Source organism: Physcomitrium patens, chromosome 13, assembly GCF_059467195.1.
Source record: "Physcomitrium patens ecotype Gransden chromosome 13, ASM5946719v1, whole genome shotgun sequence".
NCBI lineage: Eukaryota > Viridiplantae > Streptophyta > Bryopsida > Funariales > Funariaceae > Physcomitrium > Physcomitrium patens.
In genome coordinates this window covers 8,304,825-8,327,347 of record NC_143422.1, presented here as the reverse complement: position 1 = coordinate 8,327,347, position 22,523 = coordinate 8,304,825, and the positions used below count along the sequence as shown (strand labels likewise).

At 37.5% G+C, this 22,523-nt stretch overlaps 1 protein-coding gene and 1 long non-coding RNA gene across 3 annotated transcripts; one reads left to right on the top strand and one right to left on the bottom strand.

The window, feature by feature from the left end:
• Nucleotides 1–3,033: 3,033 nt before the first annotated feature.
• Nucleotides 3,034–4,678, top strand: LOC112290244 (uncharacterized). The gene is made up of 3 exons (XR_016506025.1): nucleotides 3,034–3,218; nucleotides 3,534–3,605; nucleotides 4,168–4,678. It is a non-coding gene; the product is annotated as an uncharacterized LOC112290244 (long non-coding RNA).
• Nucleotides 4,679–13,761: 9,083 nt separating this feature from the next.
• LOC112290892 (uncharacterized) lies at nucleotides 13,762–21,564 on the bottom strand. 2 transcript variants are annotated; one of them, XM_024537733.3, is made up of 21 exons: nucleotides 21,427–21,564; nucleotides 19,639–19,970; nucleotides 19,318–19,386; nucleotides 19,039–19,176; nucleotides 18,774–18,891; nucleotides 18,589–18,671; nucleotides 18,375–18,470; nucleotides 18,081–18,249; nucleotides 17,766–17,908; nucleotides 17,496–17,582; nucleotides 17,134–17,319; nucleotides 16,793–16,960; nucleotides 16,517–16,637; nucleotides 16,317–16,386; nucleotides 16,077–16,164; nucleotides 15,794–15,914; nucleotides 15,482–15,693; nucleotides 15,250–15,358; nucleotides 14,848–15,112; nucleotides 14,416–14,741; nucleotides 13,762–14,255 (listed from the first exon to the last, which is right to left on the bottom strand). In XM_024537733.3, the coding sequence occupies exons 1-21, from the start codon at nucleotides 21,434–21,436 to the stop codon at nucleotides 14,050–14,052; spliced, it is 3,117 nt and encodes a 1,038-aa protein (XP_024393501.1). In that variant the 5' UTR covers nucleotides 21,437–21,564; the 3' UTR covers nucleotides 13,762–14,049. The 2 variants fall into 2 exon arrangements, with proteins under 2 accessions (XP_024393501.1, XP_024393500.1); XM_024537732.3 differs by having other exon boundaries at nucleotides 20,796–21,543.
• Between the last annotated feature and the right edge of the window lie 959 nt (nucleotides 21,565–22,523).

Below are 22,523 nucleotides of genomic sequence, written 5' to 3'. Positions count from 1 at the left end.
AAGGACCAGCACGACTCCGAGTTCTTCAATCTCGCCACGATTTTCCAGCTGCGGGACATTTTGGATTCAACAAGACCTTGGAGCTTATTTCTCGAGATTTTTGGTGGCCTCAAATGTGGAAGGATGTGAAAGATTTTGTCTTCTCCTACGACATCTGTTCAAGATCCAAGAATCCTCGGCATCGCCCTTATGGACTCCTACAGCCATTCTCGATTCCACGTCGACTATGGTCTTCAATTTCCATGGACTTCATCACGGACCTGCCATCATCAAACTCATTTGACAGCATCTTTGTCGTGATAGATCGGCTTACAAAAATGGCACACTTTGTCCCTTGCAAGAAGACATCGTCCAGTGAAGTCACAGCAAGGCTCTTTCTCGATAATGTGTATCGATATCATGGACTACCAGATGATATCGTATCAGATCGAGGAACCCAGTTCGTATCAAAGTTTTGGAGATCTCTCTTTGAGATACTGAAGGTGGATATCAAGCTTTCTTCGGCTTTTCATCCTCAAACTGACGGTCAAACGGAACGGGTGAACCAAGTCTTGGAACAATACTTACGATGCAGCATCAACTATCAGTAAGACGATTGGACCACATATCTGCCGCTAGCCGAGTTTGCATATAACAACACCCTCCATGTGTCGACTCAATACACACCATTCTTTTCCAACTATGGGTATCATCCAAAGCTTGATTTATTGAGTCCATCAATAAATAACAATCCAGGAGCTAAAGGATTTGCGAAACAACTATCAGAGCTTCAAAATATGTTGAAGCTTCAATTACAATCCGCTCAAGAATCCTACAAGGTGTCTGCAGATAGATTTCGGAATCGAGCACCTACTTTCAAAATTGGAGATAAAGCATGGCTTCTTCGACGGAATATCAAGACCAAGCAACCATGTGATAAGTTGGACTATCGAAGATTGGGACCATTTATCATCCAAAAGCAAATCAATCCAGTGGCGTACCGTCTGGAATTACCGGCTTCTATGAAGGTACATCCAGTCTTTCATGTTTCTTTGTTGGAGCCTTATCAAGAGTCATCTTTTCCTGGAAGAGTGCAATGTCCGCCACCTAGTATTGAGATCGAGAACCACGAGGAATACGAGGTTGAAAAGGTGCTAGATTCTCGGTAAAGGTGGGGCAAGTTGGAGTATCTTGTTCATTGGTGCGGCTACGATATTAATGAGCGAACGTGGGAGCCAACTGAAAATCTCACCAATGCGCCGCAAAAGGTACAGGAGTTTCATCAACAACATCCTTATAAACCTAAGCTGGTTCGACAATAGCTTCTTTCTGAAGCTTGCTCACCCAAGAATATAAGAAAGGGAGAGAGCACCACCAAAATTTGTAGTTGATGTAGTTATTTTCTCCAAGATAAAATAGAATTTTTTCAGTAGCCATAGTTTGGTCTTCTGATATGGATAGCCAAGAGATAGATACTATGTCAGTCAGATTATCTCAACCAACTAGTTCACGAAGGCGACCCCGAGATGAAGAACCACCTGTACCACGACGACGACGGAGGATACCAAGTAACCGATCACTGGTGATTGTATTTGAGTCCGAGCCTGTTTACGATGGTCAACCAGAAGGCATATTTGCAAGACAATTTCACAATGAAGACACGGAAGTTCATGCTTAGTCAGAAGTTGAAAGAGTGGGCCACTACCGTTGGCTTGAAGGGCCGATGAACCACTTACCTCGTGAACAACAGTTGGAGTTCATAGCAGACGTTATGCGACAGATCTTCATTTTCTTGCGTTGGTACTGATTAATAACAACATTGCTTCTCAGAGACCTCGAAGCTAAAGGAGGGGGTGATGTTAGGGACATAGTCCTTAGAACCTTCTAGAGACAAGTTTCTAGAACCTTCTAGAGACAAGTTTCTAGAACCTTCTAGAGACAAGCTTCTAGAACCTTCTAGAGACAAGCTTCTAGAACCTTCTAGAAGCAAGTCTCTGGAACCTTCTAGAAGCTTCTTAGTTGGTAGAAGATGTTAGGGACATAGTCCTTAGAACCTTCTAGAGATAAGTTTCTAGAACCTTCTAGAAGCAAGTCTCTGGAACCTTCTAGAAGCTTCCTAGTTGGTAGAAGTTGCTTGAGAAGCTTCCTAAATAGGAGTATATATTGGGATCGAGGCTGAAGAGTTCTTCAGTCTCGACAACACATCTCTTGGAGCTCTAACTCACCTCTCTGGTGTTGTTCTTGTATTCATCTAATTAATCTAGTTCTTGCCAGTTCTTCTTGAACTTCTTGGTAGATATCAAGTCTGTATTCTGTGTCTGTGACATTATATTGATAACATATTGAGAATGTTTGAAAAGATACAAAAGTGGCTGGAAGTAATACAAAAAATACACACATACAAAGCAAGAGTATATTGATGTGGTTGTCTCTTACATTCAAAGAGAAGGGGAGGAGATAAACAATTTTTCTCTACTACATTCCAAATACTATAACTATAATATTTACTGTAAACTATAAAAAATCCTATGGGGAGCACCAACTACATTTAATACTCTCAGAAAAAAAAATATATTATGTATATTAAATGCTGTTATATATGACAACAAAACAAAAAAAAAAAAAAAAAAGAAGGTATTCTTTGAATCAAGAGTGATGGTTGAAAATTGGGGTTGAGAGGCAGCACTTGAACAAACTTCAGCACCCATGTGAATGTGGATAAGTGTGGGCCCAATGAGGGGGTGTAATATGGATCAGTGCGGGCCCAGTGAGGAATAGGTTCTGAGTTGTAAATCGTTCCCAACCTGCTCGCCCCGCTGGTTCCCAAAGTTAGCTCCCTCATTTCCCAGAAATCCGATCAGCGGTTACGATTGAATCTGAGTTGCAGCTGCGATCCGACGGTCCACGATGGCGGAGACAGTCGATTGAGTTGGGAGGTTTCGAGAACATAGTTCTACAGCAGAGGAGCACGGACTATTAAACAATGATGGATGGCTGGATGGATGGATGTATATATGGATGAAGAAGTAAATCCCTCCGTCCATCCATCTTTGTTGGGTTGGGGGTGCGATGGGCGTTGTTGTGAGCTCTGAAGCAGCTTGGCTTACCCTTGTGGAATTTCGGTGCCCATTTTCCTGTTGTTGTGGAGGTGGTACGCATTACTCACTTGTTGCGGGTGCTTTGAGGCTATCGGATCGTTGGGTTGTCGACTCTGTCTTCGAAGGTGATGCATTGAATAGGTGATGCATCTTGCTGTCAGTGTTTTCTTTCAAAATTCAGAATCTCGTCCTTGTGATATATAGTCGTTGTGATTTGTTCCGAACTATGGGGAAACCTAGAAGCCGGATTCACGAGTATTAGACCCAAAACACTTGTGTAGCTCGGCTTTGTATTTGGACAGCTTTGGCTCTATAAGGGTGTGTTTGCATAATTGAAGGTTGTTTGGTTGTATTCAGTTCTCATGTAACATCCACAATGTGTATAATGTATCGCTTAGGGATAAGTGTCACAAGTACGTAGAAATTCTGATTCTATAGCACGATTTCGCAATCTAGACGTTACAATCGCTGAAGAATAGACAATTTTGTGGAGTTGTGGAGCGACCGGGTCACTCTAAAGCATTGATAGTAAGTGCCCTTAAAATCTTTTGCTGAATTTGGGAGCGTGGTTACAGTAATTTGGCAGTACGTGAACGTCCTCCCAGAAGAAAGGAGGAGATTGTTACAGGATAGTAAGTTGGAGGAAAGTCATGCAGACATGTGTTATGAAACGAGGACCAGAATGTGTACTTGGATCAGATAATGATATCAAATTTCGACGAGGGCAGAGAGGTATAGAAGAATGCTTTGTGAAGCTGAAAATTAATTGAGGCATTTCGTAATTTAACCACTAGTGTACGAAAAGAGCATTTGTTTTAGGACCACAAATATGAGATGTACCATTTCAGGTTCTTGAAGGACTTGTTGATTGGAGCATTTCCAGTGATGAACAGAGTGATACTCCATCCATAAAGTCTGCATTGAACCTTACTGAAGATAGGAGGTCGTTCGTTAGATATACAAGAGGAATCCACCTTGAAATTCAATCATAGTCCGTGTTGTCAATTCTGTGCATGTACCATATACTTTTCATTGTTTGGCAGTTGTTCAGAGATTAGTATGATCGATTCTTTTTGCCACATTTTTGCAGGATTTTAACAACCACACCAAATCCATCCTCATCGGTAAAGATGGATCCAGGGCAGTTGGTACTTCCAGTGGCAGGAATTATTGCAGCAGCTGCTGTCACCTTCTACGTTGTTAGCTTTCAACAAATGAGTGAGAAGTCCTTCGAAGACTATGAAACTAAGATTGGCAATGACGATGGTTCTCAAACGCAGCTCAAGTCTTCAATGAGTTCCAGAAAGAGAAGAGAGGCAAAGCAGGCTTCAAAACAAAAGAAATGATTCGGTCCTCCTATCTATAGTCAAGCTTCTGTGCACCTAAGCTCAAGTGCTGAAGTAGTACGATGTGAAAAGCTTTATTCCTGTCATGGAGATCACATTTTAGGATAAGTATGTCTTTCAATATCCATGGTGAATTTTGAAATGTTGATCCTTATCATGTCCATATTGCAGTAGACATTTTAGCATGAGATATTCAACATGGTGATGCTTTTTTATATTCATTTTACAAGTATTGGATTTTACACTTTAAGAGTATTTAGATTTGGGCGTTAGAACAATGAGCTTCCAAAAGTATTTTTAGTAATAGAAATAACAGACAGAAAGTGTTGTCATGTATAAAATTTTAGTTTGACATGGTGTTAGATCTAAGGTCTCATTTAGCATCTCAATTAATAGGGTCAATAACAAATAGTGGAAGTACTACAAAGTTTATGTCCATAGAATTTTGCAATTTTGACCACATATTATTATTGATTGCTTGATTTATTTATTTATTTATATTTATTTTCATGAAAAATATGCATGTTTTTTAATCTCATATAGTAGATGTTTGATTTTTTTTACATTCTCATTCTATTTTTAATATTATTTATTTAAGATAAGAAATAAGAATTATATATAATATAAGAAGTGTATATTATTTTTCAAAATAAGAAAACTTATACTTATTTATGAGTATATAATCTTAACCATTCAAATGATAATAATGACAATAATAAAATATTTATAAGTCTTACTATTTTTTAATTTATATAAATAATTGATTACTGAAATAAATGTATTTATTCTTAAAGTTTAAAAATCATATTTATAAAAATATTATAGTCTTAATAAAACATAAAAAGATTATAACATATTAATTTATTTTTAATAAAAAAAACCTTTTATGGACAGACAAATCCTAATAATTTTCAAAAATAAAATTATTTAAGATATACTATTTATTTTATACAAATATGAAAATTATAAAATATTAATATGTTTAATTTATTCACAATATATATATTTCTTTGCAAAACTATGAGATTGCAAATTGATCATGTAATAAGTGTTTTGTTTAGTAAATCAATTATGTAGTAGGTGTTTTGTCTAATAAATAAGTTTGGTGTTTTTAGAGGGTAATTCATATACTTCTGACCTAGTTCCGTCTGACATAAGTGAACACTTCTAAGTTAACTTTAATATCATGTAAGGCTTGTGTGAAGATTTTGATTTGCTAATCAAAGACCTTTAAGCAGAATGAGAATTTAATAGAATAAAAAGACTCTAAGATTGTAAAGGTAGAAAGAAAGTTTGTAATTCATCATTTTTATTCTTATCGATACTATGCCAAAGTTTTATAGACAATGAGTTTTTTTTTTCCAATCTCTAAACAAGTTGAGTTATTGCCTTTTTGGAGGATAAACAACAACTTTAAAAAACTTGGCAATTTGTATATTTTGGCCTTGCAGTCATATTACATCAATAATAAGAGTCTTATTTCAAAGAGTTGGAACTTCTTCCTAAATAATATTATGTGTCCAATAGTAATGTTGAAACTTAAGTGAAGAGATTTTTCTTTGAATCCATTCATGGTACCACACAATATAATTCTCCATAGAAAAATTTCAACATGAAAATATTGGATAAATTATTTCTACTTATTAATTGTGTACATCAAACAAAACCGTAATCCAAAAGAATCACTATTTGAGTATTGAAGATAAATTTATTATAACTTCATAATAAAAGATGTCTTCAAATCTTATTGAAATCTTCAAAATATTGCATATATATTAATTGAGTTCTTAAGTACAAAATCAAATCTATTGTAGTATCAACCTAGAAGTCATCTAAAAATAATTTTATGAATTTTTTGACAACTTTGAAAATAAAAGAAAGAAGTACAAACCATTTTGCCACATTTGCTATATATATGGATCAAGTGGTTAATGACAAGGCATTTTTGAATTCCAAAGCCAAGATCAAAGACCACACATTTATATTCAATGCAATATTTGCAACATGAACATACTTAAAAAAATGCCAACATTGTCTCTACAATTGCCTTTAATTCCAAAAGATACTTAGTATGTTATTATGGCAGAACTTGCTGAAATGAAGAGTGCAATGGTACAAATGCAAGAGCAATTGAGGGAGTTGATATTTGCGATGCATCAACTCAATTTACTACCACAACGAACAACAAGATTGGCAGGAAGTGAGCATATAGAAATGATTGAAGCTACTTCAAGATTTTCATCAAATCATGTCCCTTCTTCTATAGTGGAACAACTTTCCAGTGTTAGAGAACCAAGAATTACCCTATCCAAGAAGTTTGATGGCACCAGATCAAAGTTTAGAGATTTTATCAATCAAGTACAACTTGTGATTGAACTTCAATCCTAAAGCTATCTAACTCCAGGATGGCAAGTTAAATTCATTGGTATGCTTCTTTCAAGTTCAGCATTATCATAGTTTTCATCTTTTCTTGAACAACAAGATCTAATATTGAATAATCTGGATGCTTTTTTGGCAGAGTTTCGATCCATATATGGAGAATATGATACAATTCGTGTTGCAACCAATAAGATCTATATTTTGCAACAAAGCAATCGATCAGTAATGTTGTATGCTTCACAATTTTGATAACTTGTAATTAATATCAAGTAGAATGATGCTGCACTTGTTAGCCAATTTCTCTACAGATTACAATATGAGGTAAAAAAATTAATGCTCAACTTACTTGATCCTCAAAATCCTTTATAAAAAATTAATGCGCAACTTACAATTGTGGATTTGTTTTAAGAATGGCGCCATTATCTAGAAAGTGCTCCCAGCTCAATCACCATGTATACAGATCACAAGAACCTTGAATATTTTATGTCAGCACGTATTTTGAATCATTGCCAAGCCCGTTGGAGTATGTCTTTGTCAAGATTCGAATTCAAGTTCACTTATTGATCAAAAAAATAACAAGGTTTATCAGATGTACTCTTTAGATGATCTTACCTTATACGAAAGGAAGGACATGCTGCTTTCCATCAACAATGGACAATTCTCTTAAAACAAGAGCATCTTCATTTTCGAGCAATGAAATCAGCACTAACTGTTGATTCAACTTTCATTAAGCAAGTTCAGTCAAGTATGTCTTCTGATCCTCTTATTTATGATATTAATGTAAATCCTTCAAAGTCTCATGATACTTCCAAGTTTGAATTCAAGAACAATCTACTATATTTCAAGGGACGCCTATATGTTCTAGAAGGTGAAGCTCGATTATATATTCTTGAAGCTTGTCATAATTTTCTAGCAACAGGACATTTTGGATACAATAAAACTTTGTAACTAATATTTAGGGATTTTTGGTGGCCCCAAATGTGGAAAGCAATCAAAGATTTTGTACAATCTTGTGATGTTTGCTCAAGATCAAAAACTCCTTGTCATTGAATTTACGGACTTCTTCATCCATTATCCATTCTAGAACAACCATGGTCTTTTGTTTCTATGGATTTCATCATGGATCTTCCAATCTCAGGTTCTTATGACTCTATATTCATGATAGTAGATCGTTTTATCAAGATGGCATATTTTGTACCATATACAAAATCTATCACATGTAAAAAAATAGCTAAGCTCTTTTTTGACAATATCTATCGCTATCATGGAATATCCAAGGATATTATATCAGATAGGAGAACTCAATTTGTATCAAGATTTTGGCAAACTCTTTTCAAGATTTTAAAAGTGGATATAAAACTATCTTTGGTATTTTATCCTTAAATTGATGGACAAACGGAGCATGTTAATCAAGTTTTAGAACAGTATTTAAGATGTACCATCAACTACCAATAAGATGATTAAACAACTCTTTTGCCATTGGTAGAGTTTGCTTATAATAACACGATACATTTTTCTACAAAATAAACACTTTTCTTTTCCAATTATGGTTATCATCTAGGACTTGATACTTTTGACTTTTCAAAAGTTGATAATCCTATAGCGAAAGATTTGGCAATTCATTTGTCAGAGCTATATGCAATAATGAAGGCATAATTAAAAAAAGCTCAAGAACAACAAAAAGTTAATGCAGATGTCTATTGAAAGGAATAACCACCATTCCACATGGGTGATAAGGTATGGTTACTTTGTCACAATATCAAGACCACTTATCTTTGTAACAAGTTGGATTATCGAAGGCTTGGATCATTTTCTATTTCTACACAAATCAATCCAGTTGTATATCGTTTATACCTACCAGAATTAATAAAAATCCATCTAGTATTCCACATGTCTCTTCTTGAACCTTAGAAGACAATGGACATACCAAGAAGAAGACAAGCTATACCTCATCCTATAGAAGTGGACAATAATGAAGAGTTCAAAATAGTAGAAGTCTTAAATTCAAGGCGACGTAGAAATAAATTGGAATATCTTGTCTATTGACACAGATATGATATTAGTAAACGCACATAAGAGCCAATAAAGAATCTTGCAAATGCAGCAAAGGCTGCAGAGGCTTTTCATCGACAACATGCACAAAATCAAGATGAAAATCTTCCTTACAAAAGAAATAAGATCTATGCAAGATATCATTCTACTTTCAATCCTTGTTTGTAGCTTCTTTGTAGTTGTGACGTTGAAGAGATGGAGAACCAACAACTAGCGGATTTGATTCAAGAGCCTTCGTTTCTTGACCTGTTAGATGAGACATTATGATTTTCACAACCTTCAAGATGACACAATCGAGATAAAGATTCTCAAGAATAACATGTTCTTCCTTGAATAGATAGCAAGATACAAAGCGTTTGATATCACGACCTTGGAAGAGACTCCCGATGTTTGGTGATATTACTAGAAGTAGGAACAACTCTTGACAATGTTCTAAATGTTTTATTATGAAGGCCTCAACAATGATCAAATAATTAGGTGGTCTTCCTGCCCTGGTATGGATCACTATCGATGATTGAGAAGCCCTATCAACCATCTTCAAAGAGAAAAAAGATCAGAGTATGTGACAAATACAATTCATGGCATCATAGATTTTCTCAATATATGATGATCACTCCTTGTGGAACTCGTCCCTAGAAGGAGGAATAATGTCATGGACATAAGCATGTAAGCCAATAATTACATGTATAAATAAGTAGAAGTAAGTAAAAGCAGATAAAAGTAAGTTAATTCTATTATATCTTCTATGAAAACTTTTTAAAAGCTTTATAAACACTACTTTGACTTTATAGGTGTCTTTAATTGACTTTTTGGATTAGAAACGTGGTCAACAAGTTGGCCATGTGCCACACATGTTGTTAGCTTGAAGACCAAGCTAACTATGTGGCCTACATGTAGAAAAACTTGCCTTGTAAGTCAAGGCATGTATCCTATAAAGTCAATACATATTGGAGGTCCTATAGAACATCGCCATATAGCCCCTAGTTAGATAGTATATATAGAGACAAAAGTGAAGCCCTCTTCACTCTTGTCAATTCCTTTCTTGGTTCTAGTCTAGTTTCAAGGATCTCTAGTTTTCTTGTCTTTTGGCAATAGCCATTCCAATTTCTTTCTTAATATACATATTTAGTCATTTCTATTTTGTCATCTTTCTTTGAGAAAAATCTCATTTGTCTATTTATTTTTATCAAATTCTTGTCCTTAATATATACTCATCTATAAAAATAGGAATATATTTATTTTTTGTAGTATATTATAGAACATAACATAGGTCATTGTGGAAAAATTCTAATGAGTACAAGGTAGTAGATTTAGTTTGTTATAGAATTCTTTGTGACTTTTGCTTAAAATATAAGATGCATAATTTTTCTTAATAAATAGAAGTATGAATACTCTAATAATCATTTGTGGTATGGATATGTGATATGTTGTTTGGTTAATGAAATAGTTCAATCTTCTATGTCACATTTTATGTAAGTCAATAAGAGGATGTTAAATTTGTTTAATTTTGGTAGCTTGGATGATAGTAAGGTGCAATAATGAGATATAAGATATTCCATAATTATTTTTAAGTGGTCAAGCATTTCTTTTGAGTTTTAATAAAGTACTACATTTTTTATCCAAGTTGTTGAATTGGTTGCAAACAACATAAAAGTAAATACAACTAAGATTTTTAATATCATTGACAATACATAATTTTGATATAAACATGAGATTTTTGGTATAAAATTTTTCTATAAATATGAAATTGTAGTATAGATCAAGCATGTACAAAAAAATTGGATAAGATTTTATTGTCAACAATGGCAATTTTTTTGTTAGAAATAAAAATATAGTATCTTTCTAGTATCAACATCAATACTAAAGAAGGTGCTTGATTTAAAGCTCTCTAGTAAATCATGCCACCTTTTAATATGATTAAATGATGAAAAATCCATGAATTAGAATGTAGTGCAATACTCAATAAGATTAGTTTCAAAATATTTTTCTAATGTATAGTAGTCTTCATCGTATTTACTTGTATAAAACTATAAAAGATCATATATTTCAATGAAATGGACTTCAAATTGAAGGCACTATTTAAGACAATGCATGATAGAAACATAAGCTTAAAAGATGAAAATTTGTTTGTCAAATCATTTTGATTCAAATTGAGCTTCTCAATATATAGGCTTGTTGTAATGATGGCATATACTCATTTAACCACAACCACAAGCCATGCTACAATAGTCATTATAACTACCATGAGTTCTTTACTCACATCCTTAATGACCATGATCTTAATAGCCATACATTCAGCAGTTGCATAATTTGATTGTATACATAACTTCATCAATCACTTAACCTTCATGACTTAACATTTTAAAATTATGGAATTTTTCTAAATATATATAGCTTCTTTAATCATCTCTTTATAGTAGCCTATTTTTCTAATACACTTTAATTTCTTTACATTTAATCAATCTTATGTGTATAGGTTGAGGAGTCCTAGAAAAACGTGCACCAAAGTGTGAGATGAAGGTTTCCTAATTATTAAGCAAACTTTGCAAGATTATAAGCATAACTTGTATGGAATCTATTTTAGCATTAATACTTGCAAGCTTGCTAGTGAGATCTTTAATTTATTTAAGGTAGTCTTCTATAAAAGTTCTTTCAGCTATTTTAATATTTTAGAGTTTTTGTTCAATGAGCAATTATTGTTGAAGCAAGTCACTATTATACTGTTGCTTAAATTGGATCTAACACTCAACTAGATCTATATAAAAGACTTCAAAAGTAGTCAAAAGTTTGTTTCATATTATAGCTATAAGAATAGAGAGGACTTTAACAATCTTCTTTTTTCTCTCACACGCAGTCAATTGTGTAGGAGATTTTTCATTTTTAACAAAAAGATTATTGTTCCTAATAGTGGTGTTAGAAATCAATGTTGTTTTAAAGGCTAGCTCATCATAGACCTCATTATGCATGAATAAGATCTTTACACAAATTCTCTGGTCATGTAATTGCTTGCTTCATTGAGCTTGTTGATATCAGTAAATAAATTAGCAAAATCTATGATTAGAATTTTTATAAAAAAAAATAAGAAAGAAAGAAAGAAAGAAAGAAAAAAAAAATCAAGAATGAGTTTAAATGGTGTTGCTACACAACAATTGAATTTATATTCAACTTTTGACTATAAATTTTTAAAGAATGTCAACTAAGGCTTTACAAATATAAAGATAGATATAACAATTGAAATGCCACCTTTATAATAACAATATTAGTACAAACATCTTCTACATACTTTACATAAGTTTTGGTGAGATATCTATTGTTGTAAGATTTTATAGAAGATCCTAAATATCAGATTTACTACATTGGATCAAAAAACTGAACCATGATTAAAACATAACAAATCAAATTAAAAAAGATTTTAGTAGAATAGTAGACATTGGATGAGAAAGTGGAAAGATAAAAGCAATGCAGATTTGGACAATACAATGATAAGAAAGAAGAGGCTATTGAGATGAATTTCCTCAAGCTACAATGGTAGATGCAGTAAAAGTTTAAAGGTTGTTTTGACCAAGTTAGCAACAAACTTCTCACTTCTATGCTAGAATATTTGGCAAAGTAAGGCAAGATTATTTGCAACAAAAGCTACCGATACAAATTTACTACTTCTAAAGATTCTAAGTAAAAATCTAAGAAATCTAATTATTTGAGTTTAATGTCTTCATCAATAAACGCAAACTTAAGTTAATTCAATTGATGCATTTTTTCTTATGCTAAGAATAAATCCATTCTTGCAAACTTTGAAAGTGCAAATACTAATGACATCATCAATTTTGATATTTTGTCTTTGTGTTTCAACTCTAGCACCAATCCATGCAAAGTAGTGGATTCTAAAGCTAATAATAATGATAAATCTCAAAAAGACAAACTAAAAAATAAAATTCAATTTACAAATTACTATAGGCTAAATGCTACTCTACAATTGCACAACAAAGAAGAATTCCATTGTTAAATGGATTCAAGAGCATACATAAGGATGCATATCAATACTTATTGGATGGCACAAGCATTAAGGAGCTAAAACGTTCTTTATTGATGACACAATCTTTACATGATGTATATGTTTGTGGCATTTACTTCCTTGTCTAGATTACTACAACATATGTAATACAATCCTTATACAAGATTATTTTGCAATGTGATGCCCTACATGATCCCTCCAAATTTGCAAGGAACTCTTCAAAACCTTCACTCACATCCAAAGATCAACCAATGCATTTGATGATTTGCAACATAACAATATCAACAATCAATTATAATAGAATGGAAGACAAAATAGTAAAAAATATTAGCTTGCCAATACAAAAGATGGATTGTCAATCTTAGCTCAACATTGGTACTAATAAGAGTTGTGAGCTTGGTTTTGGACCCCTATTGTCCTCTAAGTTTTAGCTCTAATGCCCATATTCATGTCACAGTTTGAATAAATCATCATTGTATCAAAACAAGGTTGTCTATTTTTCTAGTTTATTCTTAAGTGAACTTTAGTTTTTTTGTTTAGAAATTAGATTCTAAAAATTCATTATATTTTTTGTCATTCTTCATTTGATTGATTTTGTATGTTTTGGAATGAAATTACAAGACTCTTTGTTAATTCTTTAGAATTAAACTAATTGTTGTTACAATTACCTTAGAGTGATCATCCAATACAGGTAGTGGGATGCCCAGTGACGCAGCCTATTTTGCCATGTCAACATATTATGAGAACAAACTGCATTCGTTTACATTCTGTTCTCTCTCCAACGGCGCATGTTTCGGCGCACCACGGCTAGATTGGGCAGACTTGAGGAAGACAAGAATTCGAGCTTCAATTGTGCAGTGAAAATCTACAACGGAGCAAAATCTGCATCATGATGTGCCTGGAACAAAGTTTAATCAGACTTGGATCTGAAAACCCGGTCAATTTGAGTGGGGTTTTGATAACATCGCAGTGATTCTTTCGGGACATTTTCGGTGAGTGGATTGGCGTCGCCACTGCGATTTGGAGGAAACACAAGCAGCACGCATCGACGATTTACAGTGGAGTGAGACTATCTCTACGGTATAAGAAATTCCGACTTGGAGGCCAAACATTGAAACAAGTCTTACTGTTGGTTTGCTCCAATCAAATACTGAAACTACTCAGGCCAATGTGGCACACTACATCAAGCATATTCCTCGGTAGTGTCTATAAGATTATACTCGTGTGAAATGGAGAGAGGGGTATCCTTCGACACAGGCCGTTCTTCGGACCAGAGCTCAAGCGTGACAGATCCAGGACCCCATTTGACGTGACACAGTTCGACTTCCTTGACGTCAAATGTGTTGACAATTGCTAGGCCAGTTTCTGAGTCTAGTAGCATCCATTCACCTGCACAAGGTCATCGAAATTAAGATCGAGTACACCGAATAGAATAGCCAACACGTAAGTCGAGATCAGAGTCGAGCAATTGCAAGATTATGCAAGTGACTGGTACAAAGAAGCCCAATCAAAATAGACCACGACTACAGAAAGACGCAGATGTTCTTACCATTAGGCCTATCGGAACCTAGGATAGAGAAATCGTCGAACGTCATGTTCGGCTTCAGCTCACGTGCCGTTCCATCTATAGCTGTATATTTAATATAAGATGCCATAGGGTGCACGATCTTGAACATAGGGTGAATGCGCAAACGGACAAGCCTGGAGAAGCCACCAGACCCAGCACCGACTGACCGTGCAACGATGCTAGAACTGATCTTGACCTTGTTCAATGAGTCACGAGGGAGAAGAATTTCCCGAGCCAGTACTAATCCACCACCAATGTCCCCTTCCATTCCAAGAATCTCGTAACCCATTGTTTGAGCAAGTTCACGCCTGAATCATCCAATAACCCTGCAATTAATGGAATGTTCTAATGACACTATACTCAAGTTGCACTTAGCACTCTAAACACGAACACGTGCTGTTTGAATGGACATACTTCACAACTTTGTATTCTTCGTTCCAGCCAGACGACCGGAACTCGGTGCCACTGAACTCCTCATAACCACCGTTCTCTAGTCTTCCTTCCATCCAGTCGTAGCCGGACGGCTTGTGAATCATTGACATTATGTGACCACCAAGCCAAGGCACCACCTTCACAAACACGTTTCCTTTATCAAGGTCTTCGGGCATCTTGACAGCTCCCACTCCCATTATTGGATGACGGCCTCCATAAGCCTCCTCCAACGAACTCTGTATTCTTTCTGTAATGAATTGCACTAACGGGTTAATATTAATTCTGCACAACTTCTACCCATACCAAACACGCTAACAGCAGACATCGGAATGGCACTTAGAAGAAAAAACGAACAGCTCATCTAAGCGTGTGGATGGCACAAACCTAAATTACTCGACCCGATCTCACGATTCATCTCAATTGACCTGTTGATTTCATTCTCCGTCGGTAATTGGATTGTGAGCTCCTCTCCATCAATACATTCACCCTCTACCTATTCACTGTAGATTTAGTAACATTACATAGCACATGAAAATAAATAAATAAATAAAATAAAATAAAAAATCATAGCAATTCAAAGTGGTATACTTGATAATATAAGTAGCATTAAAAATACCTGAACGTTTTCGCCGACCAAAAGCCGCACATGAAGCGTGCGCTTGGGCCTCTCACGTCGACCCTCGGTAGAGGCGACACGAATCATTATTTTTCCATGCTTGGTATCTGCAGCTTGCACCGTCCTTGCTTCGTAGTGGGTAATCAGGTAATCACCATTCTTATAGCCGAAACCATCACCATCATCTTCATATAAAACTCCAGTTGCATCTCCTGGTTGGACGAAAGTACCAAGTGTGAGAGAGCAGTGAAAGAACATAACCATCCCAAACAAAAATGTTATTCATCAAACCCAGGACGTGAACGCACTCACCTTTACCATCCAGAGCGATCAAAAGAGTGACTGTATCAGTTGGGCTAGCTTCAGCAACACACTGAATAACCGGTCCGGTCGGTATAATAGACCCACCCTTAAGAAAGAGCAAAGGCAATTCCTGAAAAACTCACGAGAGCTCGTCAGTAAGCAGCCTCCGTTTAGCCGAAGTGTTCATCCAGAAAGAAAACCACCAATCAGTCAATATCAACTCACCTCGGAAAGAATAAAGAAATAAAAGTACGGATAAATACAACTTGTTAGGTGTTCACGAGCTACACACCGGATGATCATCATCGAAGTGGAACCGCTGCCAGATTCCCTTAGGTAACTCGAAAGCTGCATTCGAGTCTCGATTCTTTGGTGTAGGCCTGCACAGAAAATATGCAGCACCGCGAGGATATCGTCAGATCATTCCACCACAAACACAAAATCATATGTCCTACTGAGCATCCTAAGAGAATTGTGGGCATCGGTGAATGAAGTCAAGAATCAAAATACTTTGAGGGTGCTGCACACTTACCAAGTCTTAACAAGAAGGGAACCAAGCAGGAAGCTATCATCTACCTTGCGAAGTTTCGGATCTGTGGGGTCTGTTCAAGCGCCAAGTAAGAGTTGGGAACATTCGAAAACATAGAGCATTCCAAGAAGTTTTTCGAAACAACCTAGTAAAAACAAGTCGCGAATAAACGAAAGCTACAAAACATTCGAAAAAGTACAGACCAGCGAAAAAGACGGGAGTCATAACAGGCACTCCTGTCGTATGCGCCTTGTAAAAGAGAGTGTAGAAATGAGGTAGTAGGCGGTAACGTCTGTTCAAAGCAAATCTCGACAGATCTTCCACCTGCAACAAAAAACTCATTGTCAAATACACTCAAAAGGGGGAAAATGAGTAAAATCTTTAATAAGGAGCATTATTTTCGATTGTAAAATACATGAGACTACCAACAAAACATCTCTATACGTGGGTATTGAAATTCCACAAAGTTTGAAGTAAACCTCAGGACCAAAGGACCAAGGTTCCTGGTCAATAGTTCCTTGTTCAGAATGTCCTCTAGCAAAGGGAAGCATAGCTCCAAGTCCCATCCACCGAGCAAACAATTTAGGAGTAGAATCTCCAGCAAAACCACCTATATCCGGACCACTGAAAGGTTGACCACTCAATCCCTGCAGAAGACAACATGTCAAGTACCAGAATGAATCAATCGAGAAGTCCAGTCTAATAGATTTTGGCATACAGCTATCTCTATCTTGGTAAGGAACGAGATTAGTTTCGCAGGCGTTCTGAGTAACAGTGAGATAAGAGTTCAAGTGCAATAAAAATAATACTCAAATCGTACCAGATTGAGTGTCATGGGAATACTCATCCAAAGATGTTCCCAGTTCGCAAGGTTATCCCCGGTCCAAGTCGCTGCGTATCTATGAGAACCAATAAATGCTGCTCTGGTCAACACAAATGGTCGTTTGTTCTCATTCGCCAGTAACATGCCTTCATATGTTGACCTTGCCTGAAACATGCCATATACCTGGATTGAACAGAACAACAAATATTCAATGGTACACAATAAAAAAGCTTCTCTAATGACCTTTAAGGTCGCACTGCAAATTTTAGAACATCACTGTAAAAGATTCACGTCAAAAACCATCACGGCGCTTAGGAGATAGACTATCATTGAATGCTGTGAGAATCATGAATGCGTACATTATGATAGTGAGAGTGATCCTGACGACCGCCAACTTCCTCATCTCCTCGATGAATGTTGGTCTCAGGCATAGTCTTGGATACAGTCTGCGCGTCTCCAAAACCACATCAAATCTATTGAAACATGTGGAACACAATCACAAAATCCAGGGGTAATCTTTCATTTGGAAATGATCACTTAATTCAAGTGACAGCAACCTCAGAAAACCGTGACCAAAACAGAATACAACCCATAGTATAGTATACATTCAGAAGAGAGTTATTTCTGACCTTGAAAACTGCTGGTTCATTCATATCGTTCCAAATGCCATCCACGCCAACGGGAACAAAATCTTTGACAAGTTTCGCCCACCACTCGCGCGTTCTCTTGTTTAAGAAATCAGGGAATACAACTGGCCCCGGCCAGCATTCGCCTGAACACACAAAAAACAAGTAAACTCTACTGCAAAAGAAATTGATTCAACTCAAAGGACCAAATACGGCCAGACGGAAATCAATTCGCTCTTGGGAGATCGCTCATCATCATCCGCACCAAAACAACAAATGCATTTTAGTGGACCTAGCCCTCTTCATAAAAATACTTACCCACATAAGGCTTGCCATCAGCAGTCTGTATCCAAACATCTGCCTCACACCCAAGATCATACGCTTTATATCCCTTGTCAGCCATGATTCCAGGGTCGAGCATCCAAACACCCTTGAAACCCTTGCTGTGCAATTCATCGGACAGTCCCTTCGGATCTGGAAACGCATCCTGAAATCCAACCAGAAGATCGTTGATGTTACACACCGCTCCAACGACCTCCCTCTGCTACAGAATCATTATCGATTACTGATCCGTGATGTGATCGCTAGCCCTTGATGCACAGAACTGCGTACCTTGTCGAAAGTAAAACATCTAAACCCTTGCATGTAGTCAATATCCATCCACAAAACATCACATGGAATCTTCTTCTCCCGGAATGTTGTAGCCACCTGAGTCCAGCACAGTAACCATTCAATCATGGATGAAACACCCGCTCAATCAACCCCAATCACCAATATCGCGCACAATTTATAAAATCTCCACGTGCCACAAGTCCAGGGATTGAACCTCGGCGACTCTAGCTGCTGTTTCATAACTCCATCTGCATTGTTGATATCCAAGTGCCCACATCGGGGGCAGTTGCATAGTGCCTGCAACAACAACGAACGTAAGCACCACTGATATCCATCGTTACGAAATGAAACCCTTCAAATTTTCACCCTTCTCATTCTCATGTTCGTGGGCCAACTTACCGATGGCATGCGATAGGGAAGTCATAAGCGCTTCAGGAGTAGGAAATGGTCCAAATGTAATCACAGGAAACGGAGCTGCAGCCATAATTTTGATCACTGCTTCTTTTCTCAAATCAATCTGCACAAACATTGATCAATCAATCTGTCAACGCACCCAAGTTTGCTGGGCAATCACCTCTTAAATCATTTGATCAATCACACTCCGAAAACCACATTTGTCAACTTCAAGTTTGCTCATACAACTGAGATAACTTCGACAACTCACTTCGCACCGCCTGGTCGTGTCGGCTAAGACTCCAAAAGCCTGCCCATTCGGAAGTACAGAAAATACCCATGGATGAGACTGATACAAAGAAGTAGTGTTCTGGTTGTAGCCCCATGCATCAGTATTCCACGAATAAATCTGCACAGCACAACAGCTCACCAAACATTATTCTTAGACCCTCCAGGGAACAAGAGCCACATTAGTCTTCGAAAACCTGTACATTTACAGATGCTAGGACTAACCGCTGAGAGTAAATAGCGTAAAAGAGCAAGGGTGTACCCGCTTTCCGGTGCGCTCAACAGAACCACCAACTTCACCAGTGCCATAAAAGGTTGTTCCAGATGGAAGCTGCACAATAGTAGCACATTCAGGATGTTCCGACGTAAAGAAAATAAATTATTCATGACCATTAGACTTGTGTTCCATGTGACAGTCTCAATTAATTGAAGGACTACTGTGACCTGATTCCAAGTGAGACTGTCAAATGAGAACAGGATTGAGATGATTGGATTACATGATAATGAACAACGACAAAAGAGTAGGCCGACCATACAAAAGTATCACGTTCCCCCTCTAAATGGACACTCGAAAATTACTTACCTGCAGCGTAACAATTTGATTCGCGCCGTCGGAGTCGAATGCAGGGATGAACTCTGGTTCATTACTCTCAACCTTGATTTCTTCCTCTCGCAAACATGGATTTAAACAAGAAACAGACGGCGCCGCTTCCTTTCTAGCGAGTTCCGACTCATCGAAGCGGAAGACAGACTTCTCTATTATGGACAAGCAAGCTGGAATCATGGAGGCAGGTGCGATTCTCCTCGACGACGTGTCCTGAGCGTCGGTAGATACAGCCCTCAACGCGCTCAATCTAGGAGGCCTTATGTGTTGAAATTTACTATACTTGCCCGATCCAATTACAGAGGAGAAAACTGCAATCAAAAATCCCCAAACCGTAATCATCTCGTAAGGCCTCCACTTCATCAACAATGGGAAAGCATAACAACAAACATGTTCCTCACGCTACCAGCGGCTATGGGCGATTTTTCAACCAGCACATTTTACTGCACCCAACATCCAAAAACCATCTCAGATAAGCCATGTAATGTAAAGGATGTAACTTAAGACTTCAGCTCGCAGCTCTGATAACAGGAGCAGCGACGCGCTGCCAAGTCCTTTTGGTAAGGAGTAAACTCAGAATACAACCCCTAATTAATCCTTAAAGCGATACTACTGGTAAAGAACCTGATCAACTACCTACAGCAAGAGAGATCTCCAAATGGTATTGGCCTGAACTTCCGAATTATGAAAGAATCAGAAACCAAATAATGGCCAATTAAACCACGATCCCCAAATAGGATTCAAGTCTCAAAACTACGGAATGTGCCTTCAGTGAGCTAAAACAAGACGGATTCACAACATTGTCACACGTGGATTTCAAGGAGTTAACGTTTAAGAGAGCACCGCTACTTCAGATCCCCGGAGTGGTCAATGAAGTAATCCAAGCAAATATGTGCAGCACGTAACCAAAAAGACATCAAATCAATTCCATACATAAACAGCGTATCCTCTACAAAAAATAATTACGCGACTGCACAACCATTCAAAGGCTATTAGGATCCACACAAACATTTGCCCGCGCCGACAACGATTCCATCTCGGTCATGCTGGCATCAAACTATGTAACAAAGCTCAAAAGAAGTCAGACCAATCGCGTTCAACCAAAACCAGCTAGCTACGGCAAGCACTCTACTCACCTGGATTGGCAGAAAGAAAACTCCGTCTCGACCAGAATCCAGACCTGCCACAGCAAGCAGCGACGCCCGAAGCAAGCTGGTCGTGCCCACTGACGCTTAGATTGCAAGAGCGCCGACGAGTCCAGCACAAGTGCGAGAGAGGGCGGGAGGGAGAAGAGAAACAAAGTGCAGAAGCATTGAGGGGGAAAGAGGGCGAGAACGGGAGGAGCGACGGGTGTAAATGAAGTGCTCCAGCAGCACTCGGAGGTAGTTGATGCAGACAACACAGCAAGATCTGGAACATGGCTATCTAAGACGACAACCTTCACACACAAACAACAGTAGGCTTGCTTGCTTGCTCCGAAATCACGGAATAGTTCCTTGGCACGAGGTTACACACTCCCAATCGAATTACCAAAACTAGCTCCCCTCTCCCCCTTCACAGCAATGACTCCGCAATTCGATTCGGCACAAGTGCTCTCAGCAACTCAATCCAAATTGTCACGAGCTGAGAAGTGGTCGGTTCAAATCCACAACGGGGACAAAAACCCTAATGAACCGGAACCAAAAATCTCCCGCACTCAATCTCTTTCCAATGATTTTTATGCGCCTTACACGATCCAAAAGCACCAAAAAGGACGCAAGGTGTTACTTTTCATCATGACGCAATGCAGTGGATGTGTCGCCACTCGCAACAAAGAGCTTTTCGATTGCCGGTCCACGGTGCACAACTGCGAGGGTGCCGTGCACGAATCCCATTATACACCGCAAAAGAGGGGAGAGTCACGTGAGCGGCATGAGAAGAGCAAATCCATGTCCAAACGCTTTCACGCGCCTCCCTATTGGCACCGAATCGGAAGCATCGAGTGAAAATCCCATGAACACTGTCCAAAAAGCTTTCACGGGGCTCCCTATTGGCATCGAATCGGAAGCATCGAGTAAAAATTCCATGAACACAGCTCAATGCGACGAGGAAAATAGCGATTCACTAGGTGCAACAATAACAAGAGCGACGCAGGAGGGCGAGGAATGATGCGCCGTTGGTAGTTAGTTACCCGCATTACCTCGTTGGTCTGGATAAATGAATGAATGAGGCACCGCTCCACCCTTCTCATGGATGACTTTCATCTCTTTCGCTTTCATCCACTGCAGGGTTTCAAGCTTTTGTCGGAAGTACGAAGGAGCATTAACAGTGGGTGGCCAAAGTCCCAGTTTTTTCATTCTAGTGTTCTTCCACTGACTGGCTTCCATGCTTCAAAGGACATGAAAAAGTGTTGGCTTTGTTGTTGTGGATAATGAGAATGTTTGGAGAGACACAAGAGTAGTTGGAAGTAATGTGTACATATACACAAGAGAGTATATAGAAGGAGAGAGAGCTTCTTATTTGTGTATTGAGGTGGTTATCTCATTGTATACAAAGAAAAGGGAAGAAGTTAACTACTCCTCCTCGCTCATCATAATATTTATATGACATAAAATTTGCATATAATTATGACCTATACTTTTTTGTAATCTTACAAGATCAATATTTGTTGCCTTATTAAAACCTTATTTGAGAAATTTTTATTATATTCAAGAGAAAAACTATAGATGAAGGAAAAAGAGTACAATATCATTTTTTTTTATTATTTAAAGGATTCATTAACTTTCTTGCTCAAGAAAAGCAAGTTGCCACATGCAAATATTTTAAATAAGTTGATAATGGTTGCACAAAGGGAGAGCTTTGGTGAGGAGATCAACAAGGTTATT

What these genes read in the sequence shown, in the direction of transcription:
- LOC112290892 (XM_024537732.3), bottom strand. Translation starts at nt 21,078, where the DNA reads ATGTTCCAGATCTTGCTGTGTTGTCTGCATCAACTACCTCCGAGTGCT. An exon ending in TTGAGCGCACCGGAAAGCGG is followed by an intron (nt 19,177 to 19,317) that starts GTACACCCTTGC and finishes TGTGCTGTGCAG; the next exon opens with ATTTATTCGTGGAATACTGA. An exon ending in GACTCCCGTCTTTTTCGCTG is followed by an intron (nt 16,387 to 16,516) that starts GTCTGTACTTTT and finishes GCGCTTGAACAG; the next exon opens with ACCCCACAGATCCGAAACTT.